Source organism: Accipiter gentilis, chromosome Z, assembly GCF_929443795.1.
Source record: "Accipiter gentilis chromosome Z, bAccGen1.1, whole genome shotgun sequence".
NCBI classification, from domain to species: Eukaryota; Metazoa; Chordata; class Aves; order Accipitriformes; family Accipitridae; genus Astur; species Astur gentilis.
The window spans coordinates 50,522,843-50,540,450 of record NC_064919.1 but is presented as its reverse complement, the minus strand read 5'-3'; the positions used below and the strand labels follow the sequence as shown (position 1 = coordinate 50,540,450).

Sequence of the window (17,608 nt, the reverse complement as noted above, 5' to 3'; positions counted from 1 at the left end):
GCCCAAGCCAGCCGTGAGAGAACACGCGTGCCGGACCTGGGCCCACGACCCGCCCCCTCTCCTGCGGCACCAGCGCAGTCTGGCACAGCATGCAGTGGAGCTGAGCTGTTGGGCCAAAACGCACTGGGCAGGTCTTAAGATGGGATGACACCACCCTGCACCTCCCCTGAAATGTCCCCTCAGGGCACAGCAGTGCTCGGGAGAGACCAGCACCTGATGCTCAGCAGATGCGCACAGACTAGCAAGTCCCCCGTACAGCTTTTCCCCAGCACTCGGTCCCAGCCCCAAGTGCCTGGCAGAGACTTACAGAGACGGTGAAATCTCGGGGGGCGCTGCTGATGTCCCCGAGCACAGAGGACTCCTTCAAGGGGTGCTGCACAGTGATCGCGGTTGGTTGGACTCGCGCGGGCAACTTCATGACCAGCTGGCTCTGAGACGCTTGGAAAAGCCAGCAGTATCCCGGGGAAACGTCCAGCTGAAAGCAGAGGGCAACGGCAACGGTTGGTGAGGGCGCGACATGGCCCGCGCTGCTACCAGCGCGGCCAGAAGCACCGGAGGCACGGCGCCTGCGGGCTGTATTTGTGCTCGAAATGAGTGGCGTGTTGGGAAATGGACAGGCGTGCCCGGACGTCTTCCCGGCCAGGGAGAGAGGGCTCACTGAATTCCCCGGGAGAGGAGAATATCCATCATGAAACATCTGATACCCCGCACCTGAGTCAGGCCTGTGAAGAAGGCTCGCTCTTTGCCCAGCAGCTCTGCATCTTCCCCTACCCCCTCCTCGCCCCATCTAACGGAGCCGGGGGAGCCAACTGGGGTCGCGAAGGAGAATGATAGAATCGTAGAATCATTTAGGTTGGAGGAGACCCTTAAGATCATCGAGTCCAACCGTAAAGCTAACACTGCCAAGTCTGCCAACAGCCCGTGTCCCTAAGTGCCACGTCTACACGTCTTTTGAACATCTCCAGGGATGGTCGCTCCACCCCTTCCCTGGGCAGCCTGTTCCGATGCCTGACAACCCTTTCGGTGAAGACATTTTTCCTAACAGCCAATCTAAACCTCCCTTGAGCCGTTTCCTCTCGTCCTATCGCTTGCTCCTTGGGAGAAGAGACCGACACCCACCTCGCTACACCCTCCTTTCAGGTAGTTGTAGAGAGCGATAAGGTCTCCCCTCAGCCTCCTCCTCCGCAGGCTACACAATCCCAGTCCTTTCGGCTGCTCCTCACAGGACTGGCTCTCTAGACCCTTCGCCAGCTTCGCTGCTCTGCTTTGGATGCGCTCCGGCACCCCAGTGTCTTTCTTGTAGCGAGGGGCCCAAAACCGAACACGGCACTCAAGGTGCGGCCTCACCGGTGCCGAGTACTAAGGGATGAGCGCTTCCCTAGTCCTGCTGGCCACACTATTGCTGATAGAAGCCGGGATGCTGTTGGAGCCAAGTCCAGGAAGCGGCACTGAGCCTTGTTGAGCCTCGTACGCTTGGCCTCAGCCCATCGATCCAGCCTGCCCAGATCCCTCTGTGGAGCCTTCCTACCCTCGAGCAGACCAACCCTCCCGCCCAACTTGGGGTCGTCTGCAAGCTTGCTGAGGGTGCACTCGGTCCCCTCATCCCGATCGCCCCGATCAGAGAAGCTCCTTCACCCAGCGGTGGCCAGGGACGGTGGGCAGGACGCAGCTCAGCTCAGCTCAGCCCAGCTCCTGGGGGAAGCTGCTGGTTTCTAGCGAGCCGAGCCCCGTGTGAGGCCCCAGGTGTCTGGCACCTGACCAGGGCCACGGGCTTCAGCAATACCACTGGCCTGAGGGGAGATGCCCCGGGGCTTGCCCTCATCCTTACCAGGGGGAATAAAACCAGCACTGATGATTTCTGCTACCATACCTGCACAAAAGTATTCGGACGGTTCAGATCACAAAGGAACCAGAACACGCTGCAGGGCCATGCATAGCTCCTGGGTGATGTCTGCAGGTCGATGGTGACCCCTGAAGGGAGAAGAGAGCAGCTGACTCTCAGAGGCCCCAGGCTCGGAGGGCTCAGTGGCTGTAGGGTATTTCTAAGGCTGCCTGCCAGTCCCGTGCCCAGCCCCGTGCCCTTGGGGGGTGACGCAGGCAAGGAGGGGACCCCCGTGCCCAGTGACAGCCCAGTCTCTCTCACAGCTGCACAAAGAGAAGGCCTGCGGGGGCTGGGAGACTGCAAGCCCCCACGGAAGGGCAGGGGGCCCAAGCTGGGGCCCTGCTGCATGGAGAGCAAAGGACGACCCGACCACTCGCTTTCAGTCTGCAGGAAAGCTCAGCGGAGAGGGCAAAGTGCTGGCAGGGGCACCTGCGTGGGGCCCGAGGGTGAGCCCAAGGGACCCGCTCCGCCACAGGCACGCGGTCGGGCCCTGTGACTCCATCTCACCTCCCCCGACCTCAGAGAGCAGAGTCTGCAGCTCGGCCTCCTCTGGGGCGTGCCAAGCAGGAGCCCAGCGCAACAAGACCTGCCTGTCCGCATCCATACCTGTGCTTTTCAGAGCCCAGGCAGACATCTGGACGTTCTCTTCCAAAGGCATCGCAGACATTGCCGTTCTCATGTCCTCAAGTTCCTGGGAACGACAGAAATGGACACGGAGGATGACCACATCAGCAGGCCGTTCAGCGTGACCACGGAGTCCTGCACGGCCCAGAGCAAAGGAAGGAGCCCGTGTCAGAAAGCACAGGACAAGCCTTGTCCAAACAGCTGCCAGGCTCAAAGCCTTCTGATGAGAAGAGTGAGGGCTCGGCAAGAGCGTTCGCGTCCACGGCCACAGTGCGGGCGTGGGTCTGGGCCCCGCAGCCTCGTCTCCACCTCCACGCTGCCCATCTCAGCCTGGAGACAGGCTCAGCCCTGCCAGGGCCAGATGCTCCTGGGAGGGCATTTGTGTCTCACTGCTCTCCGAGGCCAAGCCAGAACTACCAGAGGCCCCAGCGCACTGGGAGAAGGATTTCGGCAGGCCTCCCCTGCCGGACGTGGCCCAGTTAAACTTGGCCAGAGGAAGGGGCTTTGTAGCGGAGAAGCTCAACCACCAACCCCCGGTAAGGGGGGTGGGGGGGGTGTGGAGTGAGCAGGAGAACCCCGCTAGCAGCCCCAGGAAAGCACCCTGTGCGTGGCCCTGCTTGTCCCAGCCCTCTTGCCCAAAGCGCAGGATCACCTTCTTCACACGGCTCATCTGTGCAACCAGGCACGCCACCTCCTTCCTCAGCTCTTGCACCTCCTGGTGTTGTTCCTTCAGCAGAGCAACCGCGTTCCTGCAGAATGCCGGGAAAGCAGATCTTGTCAGGGAGCTGCTCAGCCCCTCCCAGAGCCTGCAAGCTCGGAGACGAGCAGAGGCACGGGTGCTCGAGCCCCCTTTCCTTTCTTTCCTTTCCCTTTCCCTGCTTCGCGAGTGCTTCCCTTCAGCTCCAGCTTCAGCAAAAGGTGAAGAGAGAGAAAGGCACGAGGCCTGGCCACTACGCACGGGAGCGCAAACAGCACAAGGCCGGCTCCTGCTACCCCACCAAATAAGCTGTGGGCCGGGAGAGGGCTCTTACCACATGGCCTTCAGCTGGCCCACAGGCTGCTCCAGCAGCACCTGAAAGGGAAAGGCTCTCCGCTTGAGTCCCAGAGCTGCCGGGGCTCCCCAGAGCCGGTGGCTCTACCAAGGCCCAGCAGAAGCTGCTGCCGCTTCTTTGGGTCGCAGCCTGGAGACGGAGGATTCGGCCATTTACCAAACCACCGTCAGCAGGGCTCCTCTGTGGGACTTTCCTGTCCCGCAACAACAGTCACTGACCTGTGGCACCTCCTTTGCCCACAGCACCCTCACGGGCAGCGAGGTCCCGCAGTAGGCCCCAGCTGTAATTCACATCACCGAGAGAGAGAGAGTTACGTTACCAGCGCTTCTAACGACCCCCGTAGTCCCGCAGTCTCCTCCCACACCAGGGAGGCAAGAGGTTTGCCGAGAGGTTCGCTCCCTGCTGCCGTGAGCACCAACACCTGGCTCCACAGGCTGCGAGAGAGACACCTCTCCATCCCTGCCCTGCATGGCACCACCAAGGAGCTTCCCAAGCAATGCCCAGCTCTGGCCCTGCCTGTCACCGTTTCTGCTTCCTCCAGCGTGGACGGAGCTCCTGAGCTGCAGAAGTGGGTGGCTGGAAGGTGCCCACGGGCATTCCAGCACCTCTCCCTCACACCGAAGCTTGCATCCCGCACCTCCGTGCTACCATGAGCAGCCGGTGAACACTCACCGAGAGCGGCTACGAAGATGAGGCACAGGATCATAAAGAGCCCGCTCCTCTTCTGGGTGATCTTCTTCCTGAAGAAGAGGGCGTCCTGGCGTTACCAGTGCTCAGGGGCTGGGGCAGACCCCTCCCTGTAGGGAGGCGTTTTCACTTGCAAGCTGAGAAGCTCCAATTCTGGAGGTCAGCTGCTGACAGAAAGCTGACAGGCCAGCCCCCTTCCAGAGGAGCACGGTTTCTGTCGGCACCCTTCAACACGGCAGGCAGAGCTTGTCAAAAAGCGCGCTCCGAGATCGCCCTCAGACACACAGTTAAAACGACCTGGGGCAGTAAGCAGACCTGCCCAGGGAAAGCCGCTCTCGGGCGGTCTCTGCTGTGCGCTCGCCTTCCCTTTCGCTAAGGCGGCAGACCTGGTTGCACTTGAGATGAAACACCTCTTGTTTTGGGGTGTTTCCACCGCACTAGGCGGAGCAGCAGGCACTTACTGCTCTTCTTCCACCGCCCCCATGGGTCCACCCCCTTTCCCCCAGCCACCAGAGGCTGGTCAAGGCCACGGCAAAGCCTTCTGCTGCAGAGGCTCGGCCCTGACCCTGAACACTCCGCTGTGCGCAAGTTACCTCCCTGGCGGCCGAGGTTTCGGCCGCTGACGCGCGCGCCGAGTGGGGCTGCCACGGGATTCTGCTCTCGTTGCTCTCCAAGCAGCTGCCCCAGTGCGGGCAGCACCTGACCTGCTGCCAGCAGGAGCCGCGCTCTCCCGGTCTGGAGCACCACCAGCCTCCCCTTGACCCACCGGCACCCCGCTCCGTGTCCACGTCGGACACGTGCTGTACTCACACAGTGGAGGCGCAGGTGCTGAGGTATGCCTGAAGGGACACCAGCGCCAGCGCCAGACGGCCGGAAACGGCCGAGACCAAGCCTGGGAAAGAAGCCGGAGAAAACCCTGAGGACCCTTCCTGAGGACACCCGTTGGGACACATGTCAGACCCTGCGGGGAGGCGGGCGCTGGTCCCACGCACTCCCTCCCCAGGGCAGCAGCAAGGGCAGGGCCAGGGATTTGCCCTGGCGAGGGGGCAGCTGCGTGCACCCTGGGAGGAAAGGACTGAGGGCTGTGCAGGATCCCCTTGCAGGCACGGCACTGACGGCTCGTCCGGGGAAGTAGGGCGGCACGAGGCTCTGGCCTCTGGGCTCCCACCATACGGGTGTACCCCATGGTTGCTAGAGGATCCCCCAAAGACGTGGACATGGTAGCCAGCTCTGTCGTGGTGACATAGCTGAGACGGCCCCAGGCTTTCCTCAGAGCAGGATGACGCTGGCTCTGCAGGGCTGTCAGGCCCGGCCCCAAACATGGGGCGGCAGGCAGCCTCTTCTCCTCACCCCTCGCTGGCTCGTTTGACCCCAGCCCCTGGTGTCCCTGGGGCGGGCAGGAGGGAACAGGAGGCTCTCAGGCGCCTTTCGCGAGGAAGCTGTCTGCCCTGTGGTCAGGTGCCAGCAGCCTGCGAGCGCTTGCCCTCCCCTTTTGATTCAAGCTCCCAGCAAAAACTTGCCGGGCAGAGTCCTGCCCAGAGCAGGGCAGCCTGCCGTCCCCCCTCCCGTGCAGTTGTGCCGGCGCCATCTCCTCCAGCTCTGGTGCAGAGGAGCATTGTGGGCGCATCCCAGAGGACTTTGCGGAGCGAAGCAGCATTGAACTTACTCTCATTCTCTTGAGAGCTGTCCCTGCAGCATGCAGGCCCTTGCTGGGTCATGACCTGGGCCTCCTGAGAATAAGTGAACCTGGGGAAGGAAAAAGACAGAGCCCTGTTGGGCGCTGCCTCCGTGCCGTGTGATGCAATGCAATGCAATGCGACGCAACGCGATGCGACGCTGGCGGGAGCTGCCCGCGCAGAGCTCCTGGCTGGAAGACAGCCCTTGGGAAGGCTCCCAGGAGACAGCCCGGCCGTGGTGGGAAAGGGAAGCTGCAGCAAGGCGTCAGAGCCGCTTCCACCCTCTCCTCCTCTGCCCACCGGGCCCTGCTGCACCAACCTGCCCTTGGGCGGGCATCCCAGCAGCCCCGTGTCATTCGGGGAGAGGGTGCAGGCCGCCCTCCTCCAAAGCCCCCCACCTCTTCCTGAGGCCCCTGCAGCTCAAGGGCCAGAGCCCTTCCCGAAACACCCCGTGGCTGCTCTCCCCGGCAGAGACCCGGCGAGGAGAGGGCTGAGCTCTCCCACGGCTCTGCCAGAGGCTGCCCAGATGCACCTGCAGAGTGCCTGCAGCGGCAGCCCCCAGAGATGGCTGGTGCAGGAGAGCAGCAGGGATACCCCGAGCCCCCTGGCCAGGACCCCCAGCCGGCGCCAGCAGCAGCACTGCAGGGGTTCACCCCAGGGGGCCGGAGGGGCTTTCAGCGAGTTTCCCAAGACCCACGGCTGCTGCTCTGCACATAGTCCTTGTCAGCTTCCCCGCCGCATCCCCCGCCAGCCCCGCATTAGGCTCTGCCTGTGCTACCCCCTAGATGAGGCCCCCAGGAGGAACAAACCCCCCATACACGTACTCATTCTCCGAGTCGCTGCCAGCTCTCCTGCCTGACAGGGCTCTCGGTGCCCCTTGTGATTTCTGGGGAGCCTTTCTCCGCCTCATGTTGGGGAGAAAGCAAGCTCTCCAGCAATCTTACAGCCTCTCCTTCAGCCCCAGGAGTTTTGCCTGCCCAGGGCACGGCCGCTCAGGCAAAAGCTCCAAACCGATCCCTGGCAGAAGCGCTCCTGCCACAGGCACACAGCCACCAGGACAGGGTGAGCTGCTTCCAGCCAGGCAGTCGTGGCCCGGGGTGCCACGTGGCTGAGCAAGGCCCTGATCTCACAGAGGCCTGGGCCCGCATGGCGTGAGGTCATGGCTGTGACATCACAGATGGGGCCACGAGGGGGCAGGAGACGGGGAGAGACCCTGCAGTTTTCCTGGCGCAGCCCATCCGCAGCCAGCCCGGGCCCTGCCCCGGGGAGTGCTGGGGTGTGGGTAGCGGGCTCCCCCAGGAGCTCCCCCGGGAGCCAGTGCATCCGAGCCCCCGAGCCTTGTTGGGCCCTGTGCTGGGTGCCGCACGTTGCATCCCCTGGGCAGGGCTCAGCACTCCTAGAGAGCCCCGGGGAAACAGAAACGGAGGGTGGATGAGGGTTTTTGCTCCTGCCTGATCCAACAGCCGCTTCAGGCGGTGTTTCTGCTCTTTGAGTCTTCTCTTCTGCAGAGAAGAAGGGAAACGAAGCATTCCGTTGTGCTGGTGGAGGTGGAACGGTGCCTCTGTGTAAGGCAGAGGGTTTTTTCCCAGCCATGCTGACCCTGCCTTAATGGCCGTCCCCCCATACTGGGTCTGCCTGCGCGGGAGTTGACTTTCCTCCTAGCAGCCCGTACAGTGCCGTGGTTCGCATCGGTGGCTGAAAGAGCGTTGATGACGCACCATTGTTTCAGCTACTGCTGAATGATGCTTACAGAGCATCGAGCTGTCTCTGTCTCTCGCTCTGTCCCCTCGAGCAAAGAGGCTGGGGGTGGGCAAGAGCCTGGGAGGGGACGGAGCCCGGACAGCCGACCCCAACTGACCAAAGGGCTATTCCATGCCATGTAACGTCGTGCTCAGCGATAAAGACGGGGGCTCTGGTCTTTGCAAAGTAGCCGTTGCTTGGAGACTGGCTGGGCATCAGCCTGCCTGCGCAAGGTGTTGAGTGACAGCTGTGGCATGCCTTGTTTTTTTTCCCCTCTTTCCTTCGCTTATTAAAGTGTTCGTATGCCCGACGCACAAGTTTTCTCCTCTTCTCTTCTTGCCATGGGCTCCGAGCAGAGCCCCTGGAGACCAGGACGGCCAGGGAAGTCCAAGTGATGTTTCTTGGTGGAGCGGTGGGCTGCCAAGAGGGACGTTAGCCGGTGCTCAGCGCAAAAAGGAGGCCCCTCGCTAGAGACGAGCAGCTGGTAGCACTGAAGCGGCCCCATAGAGAGCTGCTGGCGGAGCTGTCCAGGCAGGAGAAGTCCGAGTAGCCAGCTGGTAGGCACCAGCTGTAATTCCCGTCACCAAGAGATCCTGCCATGGTGCTCAGGCCCCCACAGCTACTCCCCATTTCCCCTCCCTTCTGCGGTGAGCACCAACACCGGGCTCCACGGGCTGGGGGAAGACCCCTCCACCCGCCCCCTCCGCACAGTGCCCCGGACAAGCCCCACTTCAGCTGGGCTCTACTTCTCAAGCGATGGACAGGTCTGGCGCTGGCTGCCCCCCATCCCTACGTGTCTGGGTCCACAGGCCATCAGGGGGAGCTGTGCCACCTGTGCCAAGGCACTTTGTCCCTTGGGTGATTCCACCAGCACCACCCAACAGCCCTCGTGCCTGCCAGGTGCCCCCGTGTTGCCACCAGCTCCCCGTGGCTGTCCTGGCCCCTTCTCTGGATCCCACAGGTTCCCAGAGGCTCCCAGAGGTTGCCCAGCTGCCCCTATCTGGGACCCCCACCGCCCCTGAGGGCCCCGGGGGACCCTGGGCACCTCCAGAGCCCTCCTGTCGTGGCTTCCCTGGTTGCTTCCAGCTGCCAGGAGGCACCGGTGCCCCGTGCCCAGGCATGTGCACTCCCCTGGTGGCTGCTCCCAGGCCATCGCACGTTGCGCAGCCCTTCGCATGCCTGTGCCCTTCCGCAAGGCCTCCGTGGCTAGGCCGGAGCATCAGGGGTGCCTCTGTCCCTGGCAGGACAGAGGGCTGTGCCTGGGGAGGCACCACAGGCATGGCGGAGGGAGCGGGGAGGGCTGAGCTAGGATCCCCCCGGAGGGCTGGCTGCTCCTCGGCGGAGGGTCCTACGTGGGGCTGCCACACCAGTGCGCACGGATCAGATGCCTGGCGGACACTGCCCTGAGCCGGTGACAGCCAGATCCAGCCGCCTCGGCAATGGGCAAAACCAGCCCACCGTGCCAGACACAACCAAGCCGAGCAGCTTGGTGTGCCTCTCAAACAATCAGAGAAGCTTCTCCCTGGTTGTGCATGGAATTCCTCATGGACACCCCCCTCGCCCAGATCTCCGCACACCTCTCAGGCCCACCCAGGTTCCCCGCTATGTCTAGACCCCGTGTGGCCTTTGAGAGGGCCCGCGGAAGGACATCGCTCTCCTCCAGACTAACAGCCGCACTCCTCTGCTCCGGGGATTTTTTCTCGTTTTTTTCATTTTTTATTTTACAGTAGAAGGTCGTCTCATGCCTGGCCGATGGCGTTCCTTCCCATTATATTCCCATGAACCTGCACTTGAGAAATGCAGGTGTAGCGTGACTTTCCCCAGGTGCTGTGTACGACAAGCCTGATAGACTGAAAGGCTCTGGGAAGCTCATTCTGCAAAGAAAACAGGGCAAAAAGACACATCATTCCTGGAGCGTAAGGAGCGGCGGGAGGCCCCGCACGTCTCCCTCTGCCAGCCTGGCCCTTGCTCCGGGAGGCGCAGCTCCCGCCCTGGCCGAGGGGACAGTTTCTCTCTCCTTCCCTTCTCCCACCCAGGACCCCTGTCCTCTGCAGAGCAAACGCCCGACCTCAGAGAGCGGGCTGGGCCGCTCTACAAACCAGAGGCTTTCTGGCCCGGGGGGAAATGGAACCTGGGGGAAGTCCTGCTGCTGGGGCAAGGCGTTGGGTGTCCTCCCTGCCACCGCCTGCCCAGCTCGAGCTCGGGCTCGGGCCCTGACCCGCCACCCCCTCCCTTCGCTGCGGCCTCTGTGCCAGCAGAGTGGCCGGGGAAAACCCTGAGGACCCTTCCTGAGGACACCCGTTGGGACACATGTCAGACCCTGCGGGGAGGCGGGCGCTGGTCCCACGCACTCCCTCCCCAGGGCAGCAGCAAGGGCAGGGCCAGGGATTTGCCCTGGCGAGGGGGCAGCTCCGGCGCATGGCATGTGGCAGCACCCAGCAGCTCCTCCACCTGCCTCCCCAGCAAAGCCCAGGCCCAGGGATGCCGGCCACCCTGCAGCTGGGTGCGGGGCATCCCCACGGTGCTGCCTGTTGGCTGTCGCCACCCGACACTCGCGTTCCAGGGCAGCGCACAGCACACGTGGGTTGGCAAGGCCATGGCTGGCTCTGCCAGGAGCAGCAGGCACAGGCAGGGAGTTCCGGGCACCCGCACAGCCGCGGGGCCAACCCGCGTCTCGCTCTACTTTTGCTGCCCTTGCCGGGTGCTGCTCAGCCCTCCAAAGCCTGCCACGTCTCTCTCGGCCAGGGTTGGGCCCCTGCCCCGGCAAGGACCGTCCACGCTCCTTCTGCCACTGACTTGCTGGCAAACCCACGTTTCTGCCCTGGCCTCTTGCCCGCACACACTTCCCGTACCTGCAGAGGGAAGGTCTGGGTCGGCTCTTTCTCTATGTCGTAGCTGAACGTCCCGAGCAGAGTTTCCTCTTCTCCTTCCTCATCCACTCCCTCGGAGAGAAAGCACAGGGGAGCAGGTAAGGCCCAAGCCAGCCGTGAGAGAACACGCGTGCCGGACCTGGGCCCACGACCCGCCCCCTCTCCTGCGGCACCAGCGCAGTCTGGCACAGCATGCAGTGGAGCTGAGCTGTTGGGCCAAAACGCACTGGGCAGGTCTTAAGATGGGATGACACCACCCTGCACCTCCCCTGAAATGTCCCCTCAGGGCACAGCAGTGCTCGGGAGAGACCAGCACCTGATGCTCAGCAGATGCGCACAGACTAGCAAGTCCCCCGTACAGCTTTTCCCCAGCACTCGGTCCCAGCCCCAAGTGCCTGGCAGAGACTTACAGAGACGGTGAAATCTCGGGGGGCGCTGCTGATGTCCCCGAGCACAGAGGACTCCTTCAAGGGGTGCTGCACAGTGATCGCGGTTGGTTGGACTCGCGCGGGCAACTTCATGACCAGCTGGCTCTGAGACGCTTGGAAAAGCCAGCAGTATCCCGGGGAAACGTCCAGCTGAAAGCAGAGGGCAACGGCAACGGTTGGTGAGGGCGCGACATGGCCCGCGCTGCTACCAGCGCGGCCAGAAGCACCGGAGGCACGGCGCCTGCGGGCTGTATTTGTGCTCGAAATGAGTGGCGTGTTGGGAAATGGACAGGCGTGCCCGGACGTCTTCCCGGCCAGGGAGAGAGGGCTCACTGAATTCCCCGGGAGAGGAGAATATCCATCATGAAACATCTGATACCCCGCACCTGAGTCAGGCCTGTGAAGAAGGCTCGCTCTTTGCCCAGCAGCTCTGCATCTTCCCCTACCCCCTCCTCGCCCCATCTAACGGAGCCGGGGGAGCCAACTGGGGTCGCGAAGGAGAATGATAGAATCGTAGAATCATTTAGGTTGGAGGAGACCCTTAAGATCATCGAGTCCAACCGTAAAGCTAACACTGCCAAGTCTGCCAACAGCCCGTGTCCCTAAGTGCCACGTCTACACGTCTTTTGAACATCTCCAGGGATGGTCGCTCCACCCCTTCCCTGGGCAGCCTGTTCCGATGCCTGACAACCCTTTCGGTGAAGACATTTTTCCTAACAGCCAATCTAAACCTCCCTTGAGCCGTTTCCTCTCGTCCTATCGCTTGCTCCTTGGGAGAAGAGACCGACACCCACCTCGCTACACCCTCCTTTCAGGTAGTTGTAGAGAGCGATAAGGTCTCCCCTCAGCCTCCTCCTCCGCAGGCTACACAATCCCAGTCCTTTCGGCTGCTCCTCACAGGACTGGCTCTCTAGACCCTTCGCCAGCTTCGCTGCTCTGCTTTGGATGCGCTCCGGCACCCCAGTGTCTTTCTTGTAGCGAGGGGCCCAAAACCGAACACGGCACTCAAGGTGCGGCCTCACCGGTGCCGAGTACTAAGGGATGAGCGCTTCCCTAGTCCTGCTGGCCACACTATTGCTGATAGAAGCCGGGATGCTGTTGGAGCCAAGTCCAGGAAGCGGCACTGAGCCTTGTTGAGCCTCGTACGCTTGGCCTCAGCCCATCGATCCAGCCTGCCCAGATCCCTCTGTGGAGCCTTCCTACCCTCGAGCAGACCAACCCTCCCGCCCAACTTGGGGTCGTCTGCAAGCTTGCTGAGGGTGCACTCGGTCCCCTCATCCCGATCGCCCCGATCAGAGAAGCTCCTTCACCCAGCGGTGGCCAGGGACGGTGGGCAGGACGCAGCTCAGCTCAGCTCAGCCCAGCTCCTGGGGGAAGCTGCTGGTTTCTAGCGAGCCGAGCCCCGTGTGAGGCCCCAGGTGTCTGGCACCTGACCAGGGCCACGGGCTTCAGCAATACCACTGGCCTGAGGGGAGATGCCCCGGGGCTTGCCCTCATCCTTACCAGGGGGAATAAAACCAGCACTGATGATTTCTGCTACCATACCTGCACAAAAGTATTCGGACGGTTCAGATCACAAAGGAACCAGAACACGCTGCAGGGCCATGCATAGCTCCTGGGTGATGTCTGCAGGTCGATGGTGACCCCTGAAGGGAGAAGAGAGCAGCTGACTCTCAGAGGCCCCAGGCTCGGAGGGCTCAGTGGCTGTAGGGTATTTCTAAGGCTGCCTGCCAGTCCCGTGCCCAGCCCCGTGCCCTTGGGGGGTGACGCAGGCAAGGAGGGGACCCCCGTGCCCAGTGACAGCCCAGTCTCTCTCACAGCTGCACAAAGAGAAGGCCTGCGGGGGCTGGGAGACTGCAAGCCCCCACGGAAGGGCAGGGGGCCCAAGCTGGGGCCCTGCTGCATGGAGAGCAAAGGACGACCCGACCACTCGCTTTCAGTCTGCAGGAAAGCTCAGCGGAGAGGGCAAAGTGCTGGCAGGGGCACCTGCGTGGGGCCCGAGGGTGAGCCCAAGGGACCCGCTCCGCCACAGGCACGCGGTCGGGCCCTGTGACTCCATCTCACCTCCCCCGACCTCAGAGAGCAGAGTCTGCAGCTCGGCCTCCTCTGGGGCGTGCCAAGCAGGAGCCCAGCGCAACAAGACCTGCCTGTCCGCATCCATACCTGTGCTTTTCAGAGCCCAGGCAGACATCTGGACGTTCTCTTCCAAAGGCATCGCAGACATTGCCGTTCTCATGTCCTCAAGTTCCTGGGAACGACAGAAATGGACACGGAGGATGACCACATCAGCAGGCCGTTCAGCGTGACCACGGAGTCCTGCACGGCCCAGAGCAAAGGAAGGAGCCCGTGTCAGAAAGCACAGGACAAGCCTTGTCCAAACAGCTGCCAGGCTCAAAGCCTTCTGATGAGAAGAGTGAGGGCTCGGCAAGAGCGTTCGCGTCCACGGCCACAGTGCGGGCGTGGGTCTGGGCCCCGCAGCCTCGTCTCCACCTCCACGCTGCCCATCTCAGCCTGGAGACAGGCTCAGCCCTGCCAGGGCCAGATGCTCCTGGGAGGGCATTTGTGTCTCACTGCTCTCCGAGGCCAAGCCAGAACTACCAGAGGCCCCAGCGCACTGGGAGAAGGATTTCGGCAGGCCTCCCCTGCCGGACGTGGCCCAGTTAAACTTGGCCAGAGGAAGGGGCTTTGTAGCGGAGAAGCTCAACCACCAACCCCCGGTAAGGGGGGTGGGGGGGGTGTGGAGTGAGCAGGAGAACCCCGCTAGCAGCCCCAGGAAAGCACCCTGTGCGTGGCCCTGCTTGTCCCAGCCCTCTTGCCCAAAGCGCAGGATCACCTTCTTCACACGGCTCATCTGTGCAACCAGGCACGCCACCTCCTTCCTCAGCTCTTGCACCTCCTGGTGTTGTTCCTTCAGCAGAGCAACCGCGTTCCTGCAGAATGCCGGGAAAGCAGATCTTGTCAGGGAGCTGCTCAGCCCCTCCCAGAGCCTGCAAGCTCGGAGACGAGCAGAGGCACGGGTGCTCGAGCCCCCTTTCCTTTCTTTCCTTTCCCTTTCCCTGCTTCGCGAGTGCTTCCCTTCAGCTCCAGCTTCAGCAAAAGGTGAAGAGAGAGAAAGGCACGAGGCCTGGCCACTACGCACGGGAGCGCAAACAGCACAAGGCCGGCTCCTGCTACCCCACCAAATAAGCTGTGGGCCGGGAGAGGGCTCTTACCACATGGCCTTCAGCTGGCCCACAGGCTGCTCCAGCAGCACCTGAAAGGGAAAGGCTCTCCGCTTGAGTCCCAGAGCTGCCGGGGCTCCCCAGAGCCGGTGGCTCTACCAAGGCCCAGCAGAAGCTGCTGCCGCTTCTTTGGGTCGCAGCCTGGAGACGGAGGATTCGGCCATTTACCAAACCACCGTCAGCAGGGCTCCTCTGTGGGACTTTCCTGTCCCGCAACAACAGTCACTGACCTGTGGCACCTCCTTTGCCCACAGCACCCTCACGGGCAGCGAGGTCCCGCAGTAGGCCCCAGCTGTAATTCACATCACCGAGAGAGAGAGAGTTACGTTACCAGCGCTTCTAACGACCCCCGTAGTCCCGCAGTCTCCTCCCACACCAGGGAGGCAAGAGGTTTGCCGAGAGGTTCGCTCCCTGCTGCCGTGAGCACCAACACCTGGCTCCACAGGCTGCGAGAGAGACACCTCTCCATCCCTGCCCTGCATGGCACCACCAAGGAGCTTCCCAAGCAATGCCCAGCTCTGGCCCTGCCTGTCACCGTTTCTGCTTCCTCCAGCGTGGACGGAGCTCCTGAGCTGCAGAAGTGGGTGGCTGGAAGGTGCCCACGGGCATTCCAGCACCTCTCCCTCACACCGAAGCTTGCATCCCGCACCTCCGTGCTACCATGAGCAGCCGGTGAACACTCACCGAGAGCGGCTACGAAGATGAGGCACAGGATCATAAAGAGCCCGCTCCTCTTCTGGGTGATCTTCTTCCTGAAAAAGAGGGCGTCCTGGCGTTACCAGTGCTCAGGGGCTGGGGCAGACCCCTCCCTGTAGGGAGGCGTTTTCACTTGCAAGCTGAGAAGCTCCAATTCTGGAGGTCAGCTGCTGACAGAAAGCTGACAGGCCAGCCCCCTTCCAGAGGAGCACGGTTTCTGTCGGCACCCTTCAACACGGCAGGCAGAGCTTGTCAAAAAGCGCGCTCCGAGATCGCCCTCAGACACACAGTTAAAACGACCTGGGGCAGTAAGCAGACCTGCCCAGGGAAAGCCGCTCTCGGGCGGTCTCTGCTGTGCGCTCGCCTTCCCTTTCGCTAAGGCGGCAGACCTGGTTGCACTTGAGATGAAACACCTCTTGTTTTGGGGTGTTTCCACCGCACTAGGCGGAGCAGCAGGCACTTACTGCTCTTCTTCCACCGCCCCCATGGGTCCACCCCCTTTCCCCCAGCCACCAGAGGCTGGTCAAGGCCACGGCAAAGCCTTCTGCTGCAGAGGCTCGGCCCTGACCCTGAACACTCCGCTGTGCGCAAGTTACCTCCCTGGCGGCCGAGGTTTCGGCCGCTGACGCGCGCGCCGAGTGGGGCTGCCACGGGATTCTGCTCTCGTTGCTCTCCAAGCAGCTGCCCCAGTGCGGGCAGCACCTGACCTGCTGCCAGCAGGAGCCGCGCTCTCCCGGTCTGGAGCACCACCAGCCTCCCCTTGACCCACCGGCACCCCGCTCCGTGTCCACGTCGGACACGTGCTGTACTCACACAGTGGAGGCGCAGGTGCTGAGGTATGCCTGAAGGGACACCAGCGCCAGCGCCAGACGGCCGGAAACGGCCGAGACCAAGCCTGGGAAAGAAGCCGGAGAAAACCCTGAGGACCCTTCCTGAGGACACCCGTTGGGACACATGTCAGACCCTGCGGGGAGGCGGGCGCTGGTCCCACGCACTCCCTCCCCAGGGCAGCAGCAAGGGCAGGGCCAGGGATTTGCCCTGGCGAGGGGGCAGCTGCGTGCACCCTGGGAGGAAAGGACTGAGGGCTGTGCAGGATCCCCTTGCAGGCACGGCACTGACGGCTCGTCCGGGGAAGTAGGGCGGCACGAGGCTCTGGCCTCTGGGCTCCCACCATACGGGTGTACCCCATGGTTGCTAGAGGATCCCCCAAAGACGTGGACATGGTAGCCAGCTCTGTCGTGGTGACATAGCTGAGACGGCCCCAGGCTTTCCTCAGAGCAGGATGACGCTGGCTCTGCAGGGCTGTCAGGCCCGGCCCCAAACATGGGGCGGCAGGCAGCCTCTTCTCCTCACCCCTCGCTGGCTCGTTTGACCCCAGCCCCTGGTGTCCCTGGGGCGGGCAGGAGGGAACAGGAGGCTCTCAGGCGCCTTTCGCGAGGAAGCTGTCTGCCCTGTGGTCAGGTGCCAGCAGCCTGCGAGCGCTTGCCCTCCCCTTTTGATTCAAGCTCCCAGCAAAAACTTGCCGGGCAGAGTCCTGCCCAGAGCAGGGCAGCCTGCCGTCCCCCCTCCCGTGCAGTTGTGCCGGCGCCATCTCCTTCAGCTCTGGTGCAGAGGAGCATTGTGGGCGCATCCCAGAGGACTTTGCGGAGCGAAGCAGCATTGAACTTACTCTCATTCTCTTGAGAGCTGTCCCTGCAGCATGCAGGCCCTTGCTGGGTCATGACCTGGGCCTCCTGAGAATAAGTGAACCTGGGGAAGGAAAAAGACAGAGCCCTGTTGGGCGCTGCCTCCGTGCCGTGTGATGCAATGCAATGCAATGCGACGCAACGCGATGCGACGCTGGCGGGAGCTGCCCGCGCAGAGCTCCTGGCTGGAAGACAGCCCTTGGGAAGGCTCCCAGGAGACAGCCCGGCCGTGGTGGGAAAGGGAAGCTGCAGCAAGGCGTCAGAGCCGCTTCCACCCTCTCCTCCTCTGCCCACCGGGCCCTGCTGCACCAACCTGCCCTTGGGCGGGCATCCCAGCAGCCCCGTGTCATTCGGGGAGAGGGTGCAGGCCGCCCTCCTCCAAAGCCCCCCACCTCTTCCTGAGGCCCCTGCAGCTCAAGGGCCAGAGCCCTTCCCGAAACACCCCGTGGCTGCTCTCCCCGGCAGAGACCCGGCGAGGAGAGGGCTGAGCTCTCCCACGGCTCTGCCAGAGGCTGCCCAGATGCACCTGCAGAGTGCCTGCAGCGGCAGCCCCCAGAGATGGCTGGTGCAGGAGAGCAGCAGGGATACCCCGAGCCCCCTGGCCAGGACCCCCAGCCGGCGCCAGCAGCAGCACTGCAGGGGTTCACCCCAGGGGGCCGGAGGGGCTTTCAGCGAGTTTCCCAAGACCCACGGCTGCTGCTCTGCACATAGTCCTTGTCAGCTTCCCCGCCGCATCCCCCGCCAGCCCCGCATTAGGCTCTGCCTGTGCTACCCCCTAGATGAGGCCCCCAGGAGGAACAAACCCCCCATACACGTACTCATTCTCCGAGTCGCTGCCAGCTCTCCTGCCTGACAGGGCTCTCGGTGCCCCTTGTGATTTCTGGGGAGCCTTTCTCCGCCTCATGTTGGGGAGAAAGCAAGCTCTCCAGCAATCTTACAGCCTCTCCTTCAGCCCCAGGAGTTTTGCCTGCCCAGGGCACGGCCGCTCAGGCAAAAGCTCCAAACCGATCCCTGGCAGAAGCGCTCCTGCCACAGGCACACAGCCAC

General features: G+C 62.9%; 1 protein-coding gene across 3 annotated transcripts; it reads right to left on the bottom strand.

Moving 5' to 3' along the window:
* On the bottom strand, window positions 1–15,711 carry LOC126035806 (sperm-associated antigen 4 protein-like). 3 transcript variants are annotated; one of them, XM_049794764.1, is made up of 5 exons: window positions 14,172–15,711; window positions 13,793–13,889; window positions 13,123–13,207; window positions 12,505–12,605; window positions 9,808–11,109 (listed from the first exon to the last, which is right to left on the bottom strand). In XM_049794764.1, the coding sequence occupies exons 1-5, from the start codon at window positions 14,174–14,176 to the stop codon at window positions 10,873–10,875; spliced, it is 525 nt and encodes a 174-aa protein (XP_049650721.1). In that variant the 5' UTR covers window positions 14,177–15,711; the 3' UTR covers window positions 9,808–10,872. The 3 variants fall into 3 exon arrangements, 2 of the variants coding, with proteins under 2 accessions (XP_049650721.1, XP_049650720.1); XR_007505038.1 differs by lacking the exons at window positions 9,808–11,109; window positions 14,172–15,711 and adding an exon at window positions 1–1,231 and having other exon boundaries at window positions 11,863–13,207; window positions 13,793–13,969; XM_049794763.1 differs by lacking the exons at window positions 13,793–13,889; window positions 14,172–15,711 and having other exon boundaries at window positions 12,505–13,553.
* Between the last annotated feature and the right edge of the window lie 1,897 nt (window positions 15,712–17,608).

Coding starts and splice junctions, on each gene's coding strand:
- LOC126035806 (XM_049794763.1), bottom strand. CDS start 12,864: ATGCAGCAGGGCCCCAGCTTGGGCCCCCTGCCCTTCCGTGGGGGCTTG. Junction 11,110..12,504: donor GTCCGAATACTTTTGTGCAG/GTATGGTAGCAG, acceptor CTCTGCTTTCAG/CTGGACGTTTCCCCGGGATA.